Raw genomic sequence first — 16,024 nt, forward strand, 5'->3', positions numbered from 1 at the left:
AGTAATAATTTGTTGGCTACACTCTATCTGGTGGTGGTGCTTTCCTAATTTATTTTTTTTTAATTATGGTATCTCTTAATTTAAAAATGTTTAACTCATCTGGGTACCAAACTCCAGCTAATGCCTAGAGAGATTAACATGATGCTTTTACTTGTGTTTAAATCCTACTGTAATTAATATTTCCCAAAGTATCAAATGTCTCTGAAATTGAGAGTTCTGAATTCCTAGGTCCTTTTTGAAACTTCATAATCACGTGGGCCCAATTGTTTAAAAATGGTTTGATATTGTTCCATTCTTTGTTGAAGCTTAAATGACTTGGATGGCAAATTCCTGATGTCAGAAGTGATTTGAGGCTTCGTCTCTGAAAGTGGTTTCAGCCCTGCTTTAGAATCTGGGATTCACACCCAAAAGTGAACAGGGTATTCCTTAACATTTTGCATTTGGTTCATCATTTTAAACTGTTATTATTTCAGTTACAGTGATGCTCAGTGGGTTGGGAGCCTTTTCAAAACACAGAAACACAAACCTGCCCATTTCTAGATTTCATGTATGACCTTAGAATGTCAGTTAAGTAGTGCAGAAATTAATGCTAAAGTTCACTTGAGCTTGTGAGTATAAAAAAACCTCAGCCTCTTACTAGTAGTTTTACTTTAAAATATAAAGAGACAATGAACTTTTTGCTTATAAAACCTGTTACATTTCCAAACTGAATTTATTTGTTGTTTGAATTTGCATGTGGCCATTGTTGTCAATAAACTCTCTGAGAGGTGTGCATCAATCTGAATTTCTACCTTTATTTTTTCTTCACCCTTTAGAACTGGATTCTAAGTGGCCACTTTTTTAACTGACTGTTTGTTTTTCTTTAAAGACTATTTGTTCACACTTAGGATGATTTGACACAATTAATGTCTTAATAACCATGATGGCAACACAGACATTAAGTATAGACAACTATCAAGATGGACAACAGGTAGGTGTGTTTTCATTTCTCTAGGAACTAAATACACTTAGGAAGAGGGGAAAAAAATAGTGACTTTGTCCTTAGTGCCTGCTTTGGCATTGTTTAAGCTGGAATAATGAAACATAGTCATGCATATCTGGTAATGTTTCTTTTTTGTATGATGGGCTGTGTAGTTTTACACTTTAAATTGATAAATTAAAATGCTGTTAACTGGAGGCAATTCATGGGGTGGCCTCTACTCTGAAGACCCATTTTTCTGTTACTCTGTGTCAGCCCTAAGCTATAACTGCAAATACTTCTGTCAGCAGATGGCAACAATGGAGAACTGTCAGAAAAAAAACAGCAACTTTCCACATCTCCTATAAAATGTTCATCTCAATGCAGTCAGGTTTTTGATTTTTAGTTTTATTGTTTGTTTCTTTTATTGCAATTCTAATTTCTCTCTCTCCTTTCACCTACTTTACATATTTGACTTTATTCCCCCAGCAAATACCATCCTGTGGCAGTGAAAGTAAAATATGGTTTTTTCTAAAGAACAGATTGGGAGAGAGCTTTTTCTTCCTATTTGTTGTGTATTTCAAGTTCTCAGTGTCCAAGGTAGACAGGCAATTCAGGTGCCTGCTGTTTTTCTAGTTTGGAAATGGCCCACAGAAAAAAACTTGCAGTTTTAAGTGAGCTGTTTCCTCCTCCTAGGGCAATAGAACCCTCACTGGGCACACTCCCTCCCTTCAAACTCTGCAGATTTATGGCCAACATTTATAATCACTTGTCTGAGTCATCCCCTTCTAATTTGCTCCTCCTTCCTGTCATTAGCCAAGAAATTAGTCCATTAGTTACTTTTTTTTTTTTTTTTAAGCATTCTGGTTTGAAAATCATCTCTGCTTGCTGAGGGAGCTCTCTGCAAGGCAGGCTGCTCTGTTGGGTGGGAGATGCTGAATTTTCTCAGTTTCTAATTTTTCTAGGAGATGGCTTGGCCCCAGTAGGTATTAAATAACAAACCTTTTGGTTCTCCCAGATAGTTAAAAATACTGTAATTTTTTTTCTGCTGCATTTATGTGGAAATAAATTAATTTCTGTTAATGTCAGGTTCTCTAATAGTTTCTGGAGCTGTCAGTTCTGGCTGCCTGGAGGTCCCTAGAACAGTGCCTGTCCTCTACCTGAGATAAAAGAGAATTAAGAGAAAAAATTCAGTGTTTTCATGTCTTTGTGCAGATGCTCAAATGGGAGAAAACCAAAGAGTTTGGGCTATGGGGTGGAAACTGTGACTTTCACAGTTCAGGTTCCTGGAAGACCTTTTAGTCCAAAAGATATTTAGCTGGAGGTGATGGAAAAAAACACTTGGAACATCTTCAAAGCACCCCAAAGGTGTGCCCAGCCTCCTAATTCAATTTAGAAGGTGCTCAGGTGAAGCTGTGGCTCTGTGGTGCTTTTCCATGGTATAAATGTGGGTAAAATGGGTGTGTAGGAGGAGTTACTGCTGTTCTCCTGTAGTTTGAGAGCACTAAAATCCTTGGTTCTTGCAATATGTAAAATGGAGTGCTAAGGGGCATGGGAGGTTATGCTCCTATAATTGAAGGACTGTAGGGACACAGAATATTTCAAATGTGCATTTTAATGGACAAAAAACCTAGAAGATCCTTTTCTTCAGTACCCTTATACAATGCACAGTAAAAAATAAAAAAAGAACTCTTAAGAGCATAAACTTTTCTTTACATTGATTTCATCCTAAAGGATTTTTATGCACACATTCCCATGAACTTTTTGGAGCAAAGTACTCTAGGCTATTCCAAAAACAGCTACTTCAGAGACAAAATGCTTCAGCAATTTACTAATATCTATCATTCCCATTTTAAAGCCAAATGCTAAAACTTGGAAATGACCTTTATCCATCAAAAAGTGTCAGGGATTAAAAGAGGGGTTTTGTTGCTGCTACAACTTCTTGTGTCACTGCCAAGTCACACCAACCTTCTGGCAATCTAGGAGCCCTTTGCATTGCTCTTTCCTAAGAACACAGCACCCTTATTTTACGTCAGGGCTATGAATTTACTTCTTTTTTTTTTTTTTTCTACAGATGCAAGTGGTAACAGAGTTAAAAACTGAACAAGATCCCAACTGCTCTGAAACTGATGCCGAAGGGGTGAGTCCTGCCCCTGTAGAATCTCAGACTCCAATGGATGCAGACAAGCAGGCCATTTACAGGTAGTGATGGACTCCTGTTCTGTCTTTTGAAGGGTGAAGGATAGGGTAGAGGATTTGGGGGTTTTTAATAAATAAATAATAAGTAGCATAAAATCACGTGATTTCTTGGCTGTCTCCATCATTTGTAGGGAAAGAGTGAGACCAAATAGGCTTCACTGGAAGTCATCAGCCAAGGAAAAACCTCCTGAGCCTGTGGGATTTTTCAATTTCAGCCATTTTAAAGGGTATTCTAAGAGTGGTTGCCAAATTTAGAAAGCTGCTTTACCCTTTAAACTGTGGTCACTATTTGTCATATTGTTGTTTTTATCTTTAATACGGGTTTTTACTTTTATTGTAATTAGGTCAATCTTTACTCCTCTGTTTCTTTAGGGATAATAATCTATTCCCCAGTAATTACCTCAAAATGGATTAAATATTGATATATATGAGCACACTAATTTGAGATTTTTCAGTGAAAAGTGCTGTGCTAACCACTATGCTCTGTTTTCAAGGGGTTGAGTGTTCATTCACTTTAACTACTTTGTAAAGACAGAAGTATTACTGGTTTTCAGGTTAAAAAAAAAAACAAAAAACAACCACCAAAACAGGAAAAAGCCAAACAAAACACCAAAAAAACCTCAGCCTCAGCAGAAAGATGTATCCATTCATTTACAGACTTTTACTAACAAAATCTTCTCCTTAGAGCATGATTTCACAGGAGGCCTCTGAGCACAGCCTGAATATTCTTCTCAATTTTTTGTTTAGTTATTTCATGATGTGTAAGTATGGCCCACATTGAAGAATAAATTAATTTTATCAGGCTTCATTTAAATCTACATTTATCCTCTTTGTAAATCCTAAATCTCATTTCTAGTGCACTGTATTAATCTGTCTCAGTGCCACTCAATTACAGTGAATTAAACAGTCAGAGCTTTTTTGCTTGTGATTGTTCTTTTAATTAAATATATACATATTTTACTGCTGTATTTGCCTCTGGAGTGGGGTAAATCAAAATGAAAATAAATGTTTATCTTATTTTGCTCTAGCCAATGCTGTTATATGCAATCTGTTCCAGAACTTGTCACATTCACATGAGTGACTGTGAGCTTTTCTGAGCTAGCTGTCTTAATTTTCACATAAGTGAAAATACTTATTCATGTATTTAAACTGTTTTTATTTCTAGGCACCCACTATTTCCCTTGTTAGCACTATTATTTGAAAAATGTGAACAATCTACACAAGGCTCAGAAGGCACAACTTCTGCCAGTTTTGATGTAGATATTGAAAACTTTGTGAGGAAGCAGGAGAAAGAAGGAAAACCCTTTTTCTGTGAAGATCCAGAAACTGATAATTTGGTAAGTATTGGCTGTTTCTTTCATTTCTGAAATAACCATCATATTTGCAGCCTCTTCCTAATTTCTGATCTCAACTGGTCCTTGTAGTTTCTCCTCTCATTTTTCTGCTGTGAGAGATTCTTCTTTATGCTAATGATTAAAAATATTTTTTAAAATTCCTTCTGACCCCCTTTTCCCTTTTATCTGTAAATTTACTTTGGGCTCTTCACAGTTGTTTCCTATTCTCAGCTGACATGAGTGTATTGGAGACAAACAGAAAAAAATCCTTTCCATAGCCAGACTGACTCTGCCAATAATTTTAGAGTGTTGGGTGTTTAACATATTTATCAAAAACATGTAATTGATGTAATTTTTTTCCAATTTTATTTAAATCATGCTTCACCTAGTTAATGTGAGGGAAGAGCTATTATAAGATTATCTTAGAAAGTCTTTACCATATAGAATTTTTTCTTTCATGTCATTAACTCCTTTAAGCTTTCTGAAAGTCATTCCTGTGATGAAGCTGTGATTTCCCTATTTTGAATACACCTGCCTTCAATATTTTACTCAAAAATGAGAGTTTGTTCTGTTCTGCATGAAGCAGGTCTGCTGACTTGTTAAGCCTCAGGTTATTTTCTTCATTTGTAACTCTCTGAATCCAACACAAAATTACTGTTTTCCCATATTTCTCTAACCCATATTTCTCTAATTTCAGAAGCACATTTGAGGTCTAATAGCTGGAATGCAGTAGCTGTGGCTCGGTGGATGAGGAAAGAACAGTGCTTGTGGTTTATCTTGACTTTTGAGGTGTCTTGCAACGTTCTCATTGACACACTGACAAGACAGGGACAAGATAAATGAGCAGTGAGGTGGACTGAAAAATGGGTGAACCCCTGGGTTCTGGTCAGCAGCAGGAAATCCAGTTGAGGGCTCCCATAAGTGCTGTTCTCCAGGGACTGATTGTGGAACCAGAACTGTTTAACATTTCCATTTCTGACTGGGGTGATGGGGCAGGCTGAGCCCTCAGCAGGGCTGCAGGTGTTGCAAAACTGGGAGGAGGGGCTGATGCACACATGGCTCTGCCACCATTCAGAGGTACTTCATTGCTTTTGGAGAAGCAGAAAAATGGGAACCTCATGGAATTCAGCAAAGGGAAATGCCAAGTCCTCATGGGGGAAAAAGACAGACTGACTCATCAGGGCAAGAGGAAATGGGCATGAACTTAATCAGGAATGGATATGAAACACAGGAGGTTCCATTAAACCTTTTTTACTGTGAGGGTGATTGAATCCTGCCCTATAGATCCCCTGTGCCCCATAGATGCTGAAATCCTGCCTCATAGATTCCTTCTGCCCCATAGATCCTGCCCTGTAGATCCCCTGTGCCCCATAGATCCTGAAATCCTGCCTCATAGATTCCTTCTGCCCCATAGATCCTGCCCTATATATCCCCTGTGCCCCATAGATCCTGAAATCCTGCCTCATAGATTCCTTCTGCCCCAGAGATCCTGCCCTATAGATCCCCTGTGCCCCATAGATGCTGAAATCCTGCCTCATAGATTCCTTCTGCCCCATAGATCCTGCCCTGTAGATCCCCTGTGCCCCATAGATCCTGTCTGCTCCAAGACCCTGAAATCCTGCCTCAGATTCCTTCTGCCCATCTGTGGGGCAAGAAGAAGTCCCAGAGAGTTGTGGAGTCTCCATCCTTGGAGATATTCAAACTCAGCTGGACATGACCTGAGGAACCTGCCCTACCTGACCTTGCTTTGAGCAGGGGGGTTGGATTAAACCATCTCCAGAGTCCCTTCCAACCTCAGCTGTTGGTCCCTTTCAACCTCAGCCAATTCCAATTCTGTGGCTTCTGTGAGCCTCCAAAGATTGGTTTCCCCAAGATCCTGCTTGCCTTGGCCTGTTCCCTGTGCTTTTGGTCATATACAAACACTCTCAGATCCAGCTTGCATTGGTTGTAGCTGGGTCTGGTGTGTTCAAAAAGTCCTTCCTGTCACTGACCTGTTTATGGTTTCAGTTTGTGGCTCTAGTGACAAAGTCTCTTGGATTATGTGGTGTTCTCCTTTGCTGATGGGCTGCACAAACCTGGCTGGTTTTGCTTGAAGTGGGTGAGGAATTGTTTATGTCCTGGATTCCATGGCTGCTGAGGTCAGTAGTGGCTTAAACTGGAACCACATTGCAAAATCAGAAATCCTTGGCATTGAACTCCTGTCCTGTGGTCGTATTGTGAGCTGTGACTTTCTGTTACTGGATACCAATGAAACCTGAGTGCAGCTTGTCCTCTGCCTGTCCTGGAGGCTGGGAGCTCTGAACAGCTGACATTCTGACAGGCTCCTCATTTGGTGTGGGGCAGTGAGCACAAGTTTCTCTTAAGTTGTGAACTGGCTAGCATGGCTTTCAGTCTCTTTTCAGCTTGAAATATTGGTGCTTGCCACAGGGAAGGCAGTTTTTCTGCCTCCTGTCACATATATATTTTTAATAGAGATTAAAAGATCTCTGTTTAGTAGCAAGAAACAATGTTGTGCAACTTTGTTCCATCTTCTGCTCATGCTGTCCTTCCCCTTTTAACTCCAATGTTAATTCAACCATTCATCTGAAAGGAGAAGCTGTTAAGGCTGATAATTAGACTGGGCTAGAAGGGTGGAGCAGAGTCAAACAAATAAGGTGTAAATGTTTGCTCAGTAGGATCAACTCGGGGCCAGAGCTAAACTGAGATGAACTGAGCATCACAACGCTAAAGTGTCAAATTCAAGTCCTATCTGAGAGTCACAGGCCTGTTACAGTAAGGAAATTGGTCAGCTGTTTCATTTTTTATTTCTTTTTACCCCTTTGAGGTGTGGCATGTAGAACTCAGCCAGATTGCAGTTTCTGTGACAGAGCTTCAACTGTGACAGCTCCAAAGCAGCAGAATATAATTCTTCATGAATTCTCCAGAATATAATGTTCCATGCTGCCTGTAGGCTAATTAAATAGATAACAGAAATTAGGAAGGGTCACAGATAGTGATTGTAGGGTCACTTACAGTCCTGGCAATGTTCCACATTGTGCACTCACTTGAAGTGCCTTGAATACTCCACAAGAGGAGTTTGGAGTTCATCCAGAGGACCACAGAATGTTAATCTGGTGGCACAGGCATTAGATCAGTTTGACCAGAAAGGAAGTTCATTAAGAGCAGTGGATGCTTGTTCCAATTTGAGTAGCTCTTACTAAGCTATGGTCTAGATTATCTTGTTACTTTGGTATTATAATTCCCATTCTAAATTAATTGGTGGCTTCCTGGTTTAGTATTAAAAAGGATTTCAGCATTGGGAAATGTAGGTAGCATCCACCTAAACTCGATTTTAAGGATAAATTGCTAAATTGCCTGTAAACCAGGTTTCAAACCCTTGTTACTATGCAGCTGGAGGGATTCTGTTCTGGGGATTCTGTTCTTCCCAGTTAAGCTCTCCAACAACATCAGCTGGTGATCTTGAATCAGCAGGGCAAAGGATCATAGTCAATCCAGGAGAATTGTTACCAGGCCTTTTTAGGAGAATTGTTGCCAGGCCTTTTTTACTTCTGCAGGGTCTTTCCCAGGTCTGGGTGCAATCCAGGGCCACATGCTCTGGGATAACCCTGTGATTCTGTCCTGCAGATCTCCTGTTTTCAAATCCTGTGGGAAGGAATTGGAAGCTGAAGGTTGTACTTGTGCTCTTACTAGACTGGAAATGTGCTTTCCTAGAGCTTCAACTTCCTCCATATCTTCTTGCAATGTTATTTGCATCCCCTTAGTCCTCTTACCAAGCATCAGTGTCAGAAGATGTGTGTTTGCTGTCAAAAACCAGATTTTGGTGGTCTCTGTTGCTGCTTTCTGGAAGTGTGCTCAGCTTATCCACATAACTTGGAGTATCACCTTTTCCCCTTACCCTTTGCTGTCCCTGCCTCATTTTTACAGATCAAACAGATCCTGGAATGAACCAACTGCTCTGTGTTCTCCATCAGTCTCCTTTTGTGCATAGGACATCCACAGACTCCTCCATGCCTAAGAAGTTGTTCAGCATGGCTGCTTGCAGAGAGTTTTTTTAGACCTTTCTCAGATTATTGTATGTTTGAAGACATTCATTGCTTAACATTTTTTTGTTGCTCACTGCTAACCCAGACACTGCAGAAACACCACGTTGCCTTAGGGTGGTTCCTGCCTCTCTGTTCAGAGTAAACTCTTCCACACATGGGTGGATTTTTTAATTTCTCCACATTCACAGGACCATAGGATGGTTTGGGCTGCCCTAAAAGCTCAGGTTTCCAACCTCCTGCACAAAGTAGGGTCAGCTGTGAAGTCAGAGCAGGTTACTTATGGCTTTGTCAAGTCTAGACACAGTCCAAAACAAGGGCTGTTAAATCTACTCTCCCTTTTGTATTTGAACAGGACACTGCCTTTTTTGAAGACCCCCGAGTTTTTTGTTTCGTTTGGGGTAAGGATTTTTGGTTCAGTACCCTCTTCTCAATTCTCTTGAATTCTCAGTTGTGTCTGAAACCTGAGTTGTAGAGGTGAAGCCAGCTGGTGTCATTTGAATATTGACTGACCAAGCCTTTCTGAAAAGTGTTTTTGCTGTTTTAATGTGCAGAACTGTCCCATAAACCTCTAGTTACACCTTTTCTAGCTATGTCTCATAGCTGAGGACTCAGAGGAGTGAGGTTATCAAATCAAAATGAATGAAAACAAAATAGCTTTTCTCCCAGAGTTTGTGTTCTTCCACTGAAAATCTGAATTGCTGCAGGAGGATTTGGGTCAGGGAGGTAGGTAAGCTGTGAATGTATCTATTTCAATTGGGTTTTTTTGCAAATGAAGAGTCATTTGAGTGAGATTATGTGTCAGTACATGGAGATTCTTTCATGTGTGTTGCCCACATGTGCAGTTGATGTGCTCTGAAATCCATGAGGAATGTGGCTCTGGGTTTTACATCAGCACAGGTGAGCTGGGGATCATGACTGAGGCAGTTTGTGCTTTCTGTGCCTTTGCACCACAGGCTTGAGGCACTGCAGGCAGGACACAGGCACAACCTAGAACATATTCAGGCTGAAGATAGCATCAATTTCTTAAATTTGGAGACATATTTATATATAAATAGGCTCTGGATAGCAGGAACTGGAAGTTTATTCAATAAGTTTTCTTTCTCTACTAGTTTACCACTGTCTTTATTTACAGCAATTTCAGCAATAGTGGAATGTGTCCCTGCTCATGGCAGGGGTTGGAACAGGATAATTTTTAAGGTCTCTCCTAACCCAAACCATTCTAGGATTGTGTGAATATACACAAATCTCATGGTTACTTCATCTTTGTGCATTTCTCTGAAGTGATACTCCAGTTTTATTGCTACAGCTGAAAAGACTGAATCAGTTATAAAATGTCATTTTTCTGTGGCACATTCTATGCAGTAGCACTGAATGAAATATTACTGCTGTGACCTGTCTGAAAACACCTTTTTGTATTTCCTTTGTCCAACTTGAGTTATTTTATCAGGAGTTCTTGATTTTTTTAGTTTTAATGGAAAAGTGAACTTCTGCTGACATTAAGTTTGGTCCACCTGTGCTGCAAGAGAGCAGGAGCCATATGGGCACAATTAATATAGCTATAAATGAATTCATAAGTCCTGGTGACAGGCATGGCACATTTACAAAGTTTTGTTTTCCTCCTAACACAGCAGCACAGCTTCCTGCAGGAGCAGTGTGATGGAGAGGGGCCCTGCAGAAGCCTGGCTAGTGTTACTGACTCTGGGTTTGTGGGTAATTCTGACTTTAATTCAATTTTCACCTCAAGTATCAACCATCAATTTTAAACTAAGTCTAGGCTGAAGAAAGGGCTTTCATTTTTCCTCTAAGCACATGCTGATAAATAAACAGTACAAATGTGGCGAATGTTTTAAAAAACACAACTCTCTTGACTGAGCAAAAATAAACTAAACTCTATTATGGTCAAATATTTTGTGTCCAAAAACACATTTTGTTACCTCAGTTTTAGCTGAATGTTTAAAACACTCACTAATATGATGTGCAGTTTGCTGATCACACATGAAGAATTTTCTATTTTAAGCTTTTTTGTCTCTGAAACAGAATTTCTTGAAACAGATGACCTTTGTTTTGTGTTAAAATTTAGTTACATTTGCATGCTTTAACTTTGTTGTGTTTAAAGGTGCTTAAGCACAGTTTAAAAAGCAACCTGGGCTGGGTTAGAAAATCACTGGTTTGTGTCTAAGTGCTGGGTCACTGCACTCAGTGTTTCAAAGGCTTTCAGTGTCATAGGTCACAAGAGTTACCAGATATTAATTTGGATCAATTCCCTCAAATCTACAGCTCAGGTGTTTCTGCAGCTGTTTTTTGAAATATGGTTTTTTTCTTTTTATCCCTGAAAAGAATTTTTTTTTAATCACCTAATTTCTTAATTTTTTTTTTCATCTTCTTTATTTTAACACACAGTTGTCTACACTGAGTGAGTGTCCTAGCACCTTTTGTTGAAAAAACAGGGAAAATATCTGTCTCAATGAAAGCTAAAATGTCATGATGGAGATGGGAGCACACTCAAAAGTTTTCCTGCCTTGATCTCCTTTGGGTACCTTGAGCAAAGGCATCTTCAGCTCCCAGTTGGCTTCTGGAGTTGGAAGTAATAGATAGATTTATAATAGATTTAATAGATAGATAATAGTTTGGAGGGTCTAATTTCTGTTCACTGGATCAGTGCTCTGCCCAGGTAAATAACCCCTCATAGTGGGCAGATTTTTCCAAATAATTGTAAAGTCAAGCTCTGCACTATGCTTTAAAATTGCAACTGTTCATTTTCATGGAACTGGAGGATATTTCTCTCAGAGATCCAGCACAGCACAGAAATGTTGGGGGTGGCATGTTGTATAAAAGATAATTACTTTGCTGGTGTGTTGTGTACATATTTGAATGTCCTGGATTTCCTGCTGCTGTTAGACCATCTGGATTTGGTTTTAGCTTCTGATCTTCTGCCATGACCCTTACAATCACCTAAGCTATTTTTGTGCAGTATGTAATGCCATTGGTTATCCAGGCTTACAGTGCTTTTCTCACAGTGAGCATGACAAATATTCTCCTCACATGCATATCTCCTGCACTTGGATTTTAGCTTAAACATGGATTATTTTTTTTATTTGGTTTAGTGCCTTGTATTTAATGTTTTGTATTTCAGAATCAGTCTCCTCACCTGAAAGTGCTTACAAGATTTTACCTGAGAGTTGTTCATCTTTGACATACAATCACAGAGGAACTTAAAAGCTGTAGCACTGAAGAACTGTTTGATTACTTTAAGCTAAATTTGGGACCTCTTTATTCTAATTTTATTGAAAAAGAAAAGCTTTCATCCTCCCTAGCAATCTGTGGAACAAATTTATGCTTAATCACAGGAGTGTCTTCTTTCTCACTGTATCTCCAACCCTTCTGGTTTCCTTGTGTCAGGGTGGAACTGAACCTGGTGTTTCTGATTTATAGAGCTCCAGAGAGAACTGCTGCTGGCCAAGCCTGTCCCAGCCCTGCCTTCCAAACCATTTCTGTGGATGGGATTGCTTTCCATCACTTCCACTCTTGTGTGGTCTGTGCCCCAGAGGTGTAGCAGGGGGTTAAAGACCACATGGACATCCAGGCTCATCCTGTGCCCTGTGACACCTCAGCTGCTCTGTCTTCCTGAAGTGTCACACATGACAAAGTTCACTTTGTTGTCCTGTTCTCTTTCCCCTGTGTGGCAGTTTCCTTGTGTTCTTTCACATTCCAGGATTTAGCAATTAGAACCTCTGCTTTAATTGGGTGATCTTTGTTACTGGGAAGCAGTGTTTGCTTAAATCTCACATTAATTTTTTTTTTAAGGAACAATTGTTTTCTTTCTGATTTTTTTTTGCAATTCTCTCCCCAGATGGTAAAAGCAATCCAAGTTCTGCGTATCCATCTGCTGGAGCTGGAAAAGGTCAATGAACTCTGCAAGGATTTCTGTAGTCGTTACATTGCCTGCCTGAAGACAAAAATGAATAGTGAAACTCTATTAAGTGGAGAGCCTGGAAGTCCTTATTCACCTGTGCAATCTCAGGTGTGTTTCCAATGCTGTTCAGTGGATTTTTGCTTAGATTTCCTTAGGAAGTTACAGCCATGCTTCTTTAGCTATCAATTTGCAAACAGAGTTTCTGCAATTTCCTCTATTCTCTCAAATCAGTTATTACGAGTAGAAAGAGTTTTTGTTTGTTTATTTTTTGCTTTGTCTTGGTTTTTTGTTGGTTTTTTATTTGTTTTGTTTTGTTTTTGGGGTGGGTTTTTTTTGGAGGGTGGGTGGTTTTTTTGTGCTACTGCCCTATGGACAAATTTGTTGAAATGTGCCAGAGCACAGAGTCAGTTTTCTCTTGTCTGTCTTCCTTTTATGATTTTCTCTCAGTTCAGCAAGTGGAGATATTCAGAATAGCCTGGATGTGCTATTTGGTTGGAGGGAGGTTAGGAAACAGAATAAACAAAGAAGAAAACTTTTGCTTGTTAAGGCCTCCTTAGTCTGCCTCCTTCATTAAAACATTGAGATGTCTGATGCATTTTATACACAACCTGTATTCTGGAATAAAAAGACAATATCTGATGGATTAAAGTTGCAATATTTCATTTTTTGTATCAAATGGATCACAACTAATAGTTATGCTTGATGTTTTTGCTGTCAGATGCTGCAGAGTGAGCCCTGCCACCCCAATACCCTTTACTGAATTACTCATGTATCTGATGCTCTGTATTAAAAAAAGCCCCAATGACTTTTAAACTTCACTTTCTGTACTCCTTTTATAGGTTTTGATGTCTGGAAGTGTGGAAAGGAGGTTTTAAATCAGGCAAAAAAAGCTTTAAAAGTTTTTTTCTGTATATCTCTTACAGTTTTCTGTAGAGACAAGAGGGACCCGTTTTGCATTTGCTATCAAAAGAGATTATTCATACATACTAAGGAAATGTGTAAGAGTTTGCATGTCCAAGGTTGAGTAAGAGCTACCTTGAGCAGAATAAAACATATTGAATATTTAATACATTATGTTCAAATGGAAGGAATTGAGATAATAACTAAAATTCTAAAGCTTTGATGCTTGTAATAAGAGCATCAAGGATCATTTCATTTGTCCCTTTTCCCTCTTGCCTTTGGAAACTGTTTCTTATTCTTTACATACCTAAAACTAAAATTTCTCAAAATTGTTTCACATCTTTTCTAGCAGTTGCTTTCATGTGGGTTTTCAAAGGTAATGGTTGGTGATAATGAGGAAGTTAATGCAGGTAATGATGAACCCCTAATGAAGTATTTTTCTCTTTGAAGGTAATCCTGTGATTAAACTCCAAACATATTTTAGAGCCAAAAATACTTAAAACAAATTACAAAAATACACAAGCATGCTTGATCTCCTTACATGAAAATAAAAATTTAAAAAATGTAAGCAACTAATTGTTTTATTTTTCTAGCAAATTCCAAGTGCCATTGCAGGCACACTCAGTCCCCAAGGGATCGTGGTGCCAGCATCAGCATTGCAGCAGGGAAATGTAACTATGGCAACAGTAGCAGGTATGACACACTAAAAACAACTGGCACCTTGCTCTTCATCTTGGTTTCCTTTATGGTTGTTGCAAAAACTACACAAATTCTTGAAAAAGTGTGTTTTAATACCTGAAAAGTTGTTGTAGTACAGTCAAGTGCTTTACTGGTTTCTGAATGTTTGTTTAATTTATATATTTTCCAAGCATGTCCATGGGAGGGGCAGTTATGTATATAATATTAAGACATCTTAATGTGCAACACTACATTTGTTAAATTTTCACAGGATGTGGTGTTTGACTTTTTTTTTTGCCTTTAAAAAGAAGAATTCTATTTGATAAAAGCATGCATTACCTAAACCATTGCACTTGTTGGTTGCCTCATGCTCCTTGGAGTTTGGAACCACACCTACAAGTCTGTAAAATCCTTGATGTCCTTGTTATATGGAAATTACATTTGAGATGAAGTGTTTAGTCTTGCCTCTCAGCAAGATTTTAAAACTCAGCTGTCCTAAGAATTGGCTACACTGAGGTGTGATTTTGGTGTTGGGACCCTTAGCTCAGTTAAAACAACATGAAGAACTGTTTTATAGCCTGATAATCATGGCATTTTCCTTTGAAAGTAGATTTAGAATGCCTAAAATACAGGGAAATAGAATCAAATTTTGTACAGCTTTTTTGTGAATGGATGAAAATTTTAGTGTGCAAAGAGCACATCTTGCCTGCTGACTAGAAAAGAGTAATTGATATATTATTAAAAGTCTTGTATGATGTGCAGTGGTGATATGTTTAAAGAAAATAATACCTGAAGGGGTTTTTCTTCCCCATAATCTGTGTTTGTGTTTTGCTTCAAGGGGGGACAGTGTATCAGCCAGTCACTGTGGTCACTCCACAAGGACAAGTGGTGACACAGGCACTGTCACCTGGGACTATTCGGATCCAGAACTCCCAGGTTTGTTCCATAAGCTCCACACAATGGTGATCTGGCTGGAAATACATCTCAGGAGGTTTAGGAGTTTTGATTTAAATTGGACACACTGGCAGAAGGAGCTCTGTGTACACACAGAGTAATGAATTGTAAATTGGTGCAGCCACTGCTGTGGGAGGTACAGGTTGTAGGATATGTCATGAGGTCCTCCTTGCCACAGCAGCTCATCAGAGTTCCTACATTTTAATTGTGTTCCTTTGCTGATGCCAGAAGAGTTATAGGTACATGAAATTAAAAACAAACAAACAAACAAACAAGAAACTAAAATTAAAAAAACCCCACCTCTAAACCCAATCAACAACAACAAAGAAAACCCAAACCAAAACAAACAAAACAACCAAACAAAACCAAACAATCAACATTCAAAACAAACAAACAAAACAAAGACAGACAAACCCCACACCAATGCAAACCAAAAAGCCCTCTGAATTAAATGAATACTTTTTCAATGGTTAGAACTTTTCTAATCATTGAACTCTGTTTATGGCTGGATAGATTTCATGTATTGCGTTAAGGTGCCACACTGCTAGTTTGAGAAATTTGACTTTTTATTACAATGGCAACCAATAGAACTGTGAAACTGTATTTCAGAGTTTAACCTTCAAAATATTTAATTGAGACTCTGGGAGCTCCTAATTTTGTCCCCTTATACCCTAAAATATAAGGGCCAGCACTCTTTTGTGGGAGGCTCTTAAGAGTTGGGTCTGAAGTTCAAAGAAACAACTAAAGAAAAAGAAACATGAAAACTAGACCATCATCTGGTATAGAAAACCTTGCTGGCTTTCTCTGGAAGTGGTAAACCAAATCTTCCTGGAATCTGGATTTAATTAGAAATGTGAATGAGGAGCTCCCATCTCCCCAGCATAAAATCTGTTGGTAATCACTGACTCACTGGCTTCTTTTCCCCCCTTTTCTGGCCTTCCAACCAAAAAAAGTGTGCACAGAGTGTTCTTTGACTTGGCAGGAGAATATCTGTACTCAGCCATGTCCCCTCCCTAGAACACAGACAGCTCTGTCCTCACACACC

General features: G+C 39.0%; 1 protein-coding gene across 1 annotated transcript in view; it reads left to right on the forward strand.

Moving 5' to 3' along the window:
- PKNOX1 (PBX/knotted 1 homeobox 1) overlaps positions 1 to 16,024 on the forward strand; it is a 40,907-nt gene that overhangs the window by 13,985 nt on the left and 10,898 nt on the right. Inside the window, exons 3-8 of the mRNA XM_036378663.1 lie at positions 869 to 970; positions 3,033 to 3,160; positions 4,323 to 4,494; positions 12,385 to 12,555; positions 13,941 to 14,040; positions 14,864 to 14,961. Coding sequence (XP_036234556.1) covers positions 920 to 970; positions 3,033 to 3,160; positions 4,323 to 4,494; positions 12,385 to 12,555; positions 13,941 to 14,040; positions 14,864 to 14,961 — 720 coding nt within the window. The 5' untranslated portion in view covers positions 869 to 919. The remainder of the gene's footprint in view (positions 1 to 868; positions 971 to 3,032; positions 3,161 to 4,322; positions 4,495 to 12,384; positions 12,556 to 13,940; positions 14,041 to 14,863; positions 14,962 to 16,024) is intronic.

This window comes from Molothrus ater, chromosome 2, assembly GCF_012460135.2.
Source record: "Molothrus ater isolate BHLD 08-10-18 breed brown headed cowbird chromosome 2, BPBGC_Mater_1.1, whole genome shotgun sequence".
NCBI lineage: Eukaryota > Metazoa > Chordata > Aves > Passeriformes > Icteridae > Molothrus > Molothrus ater.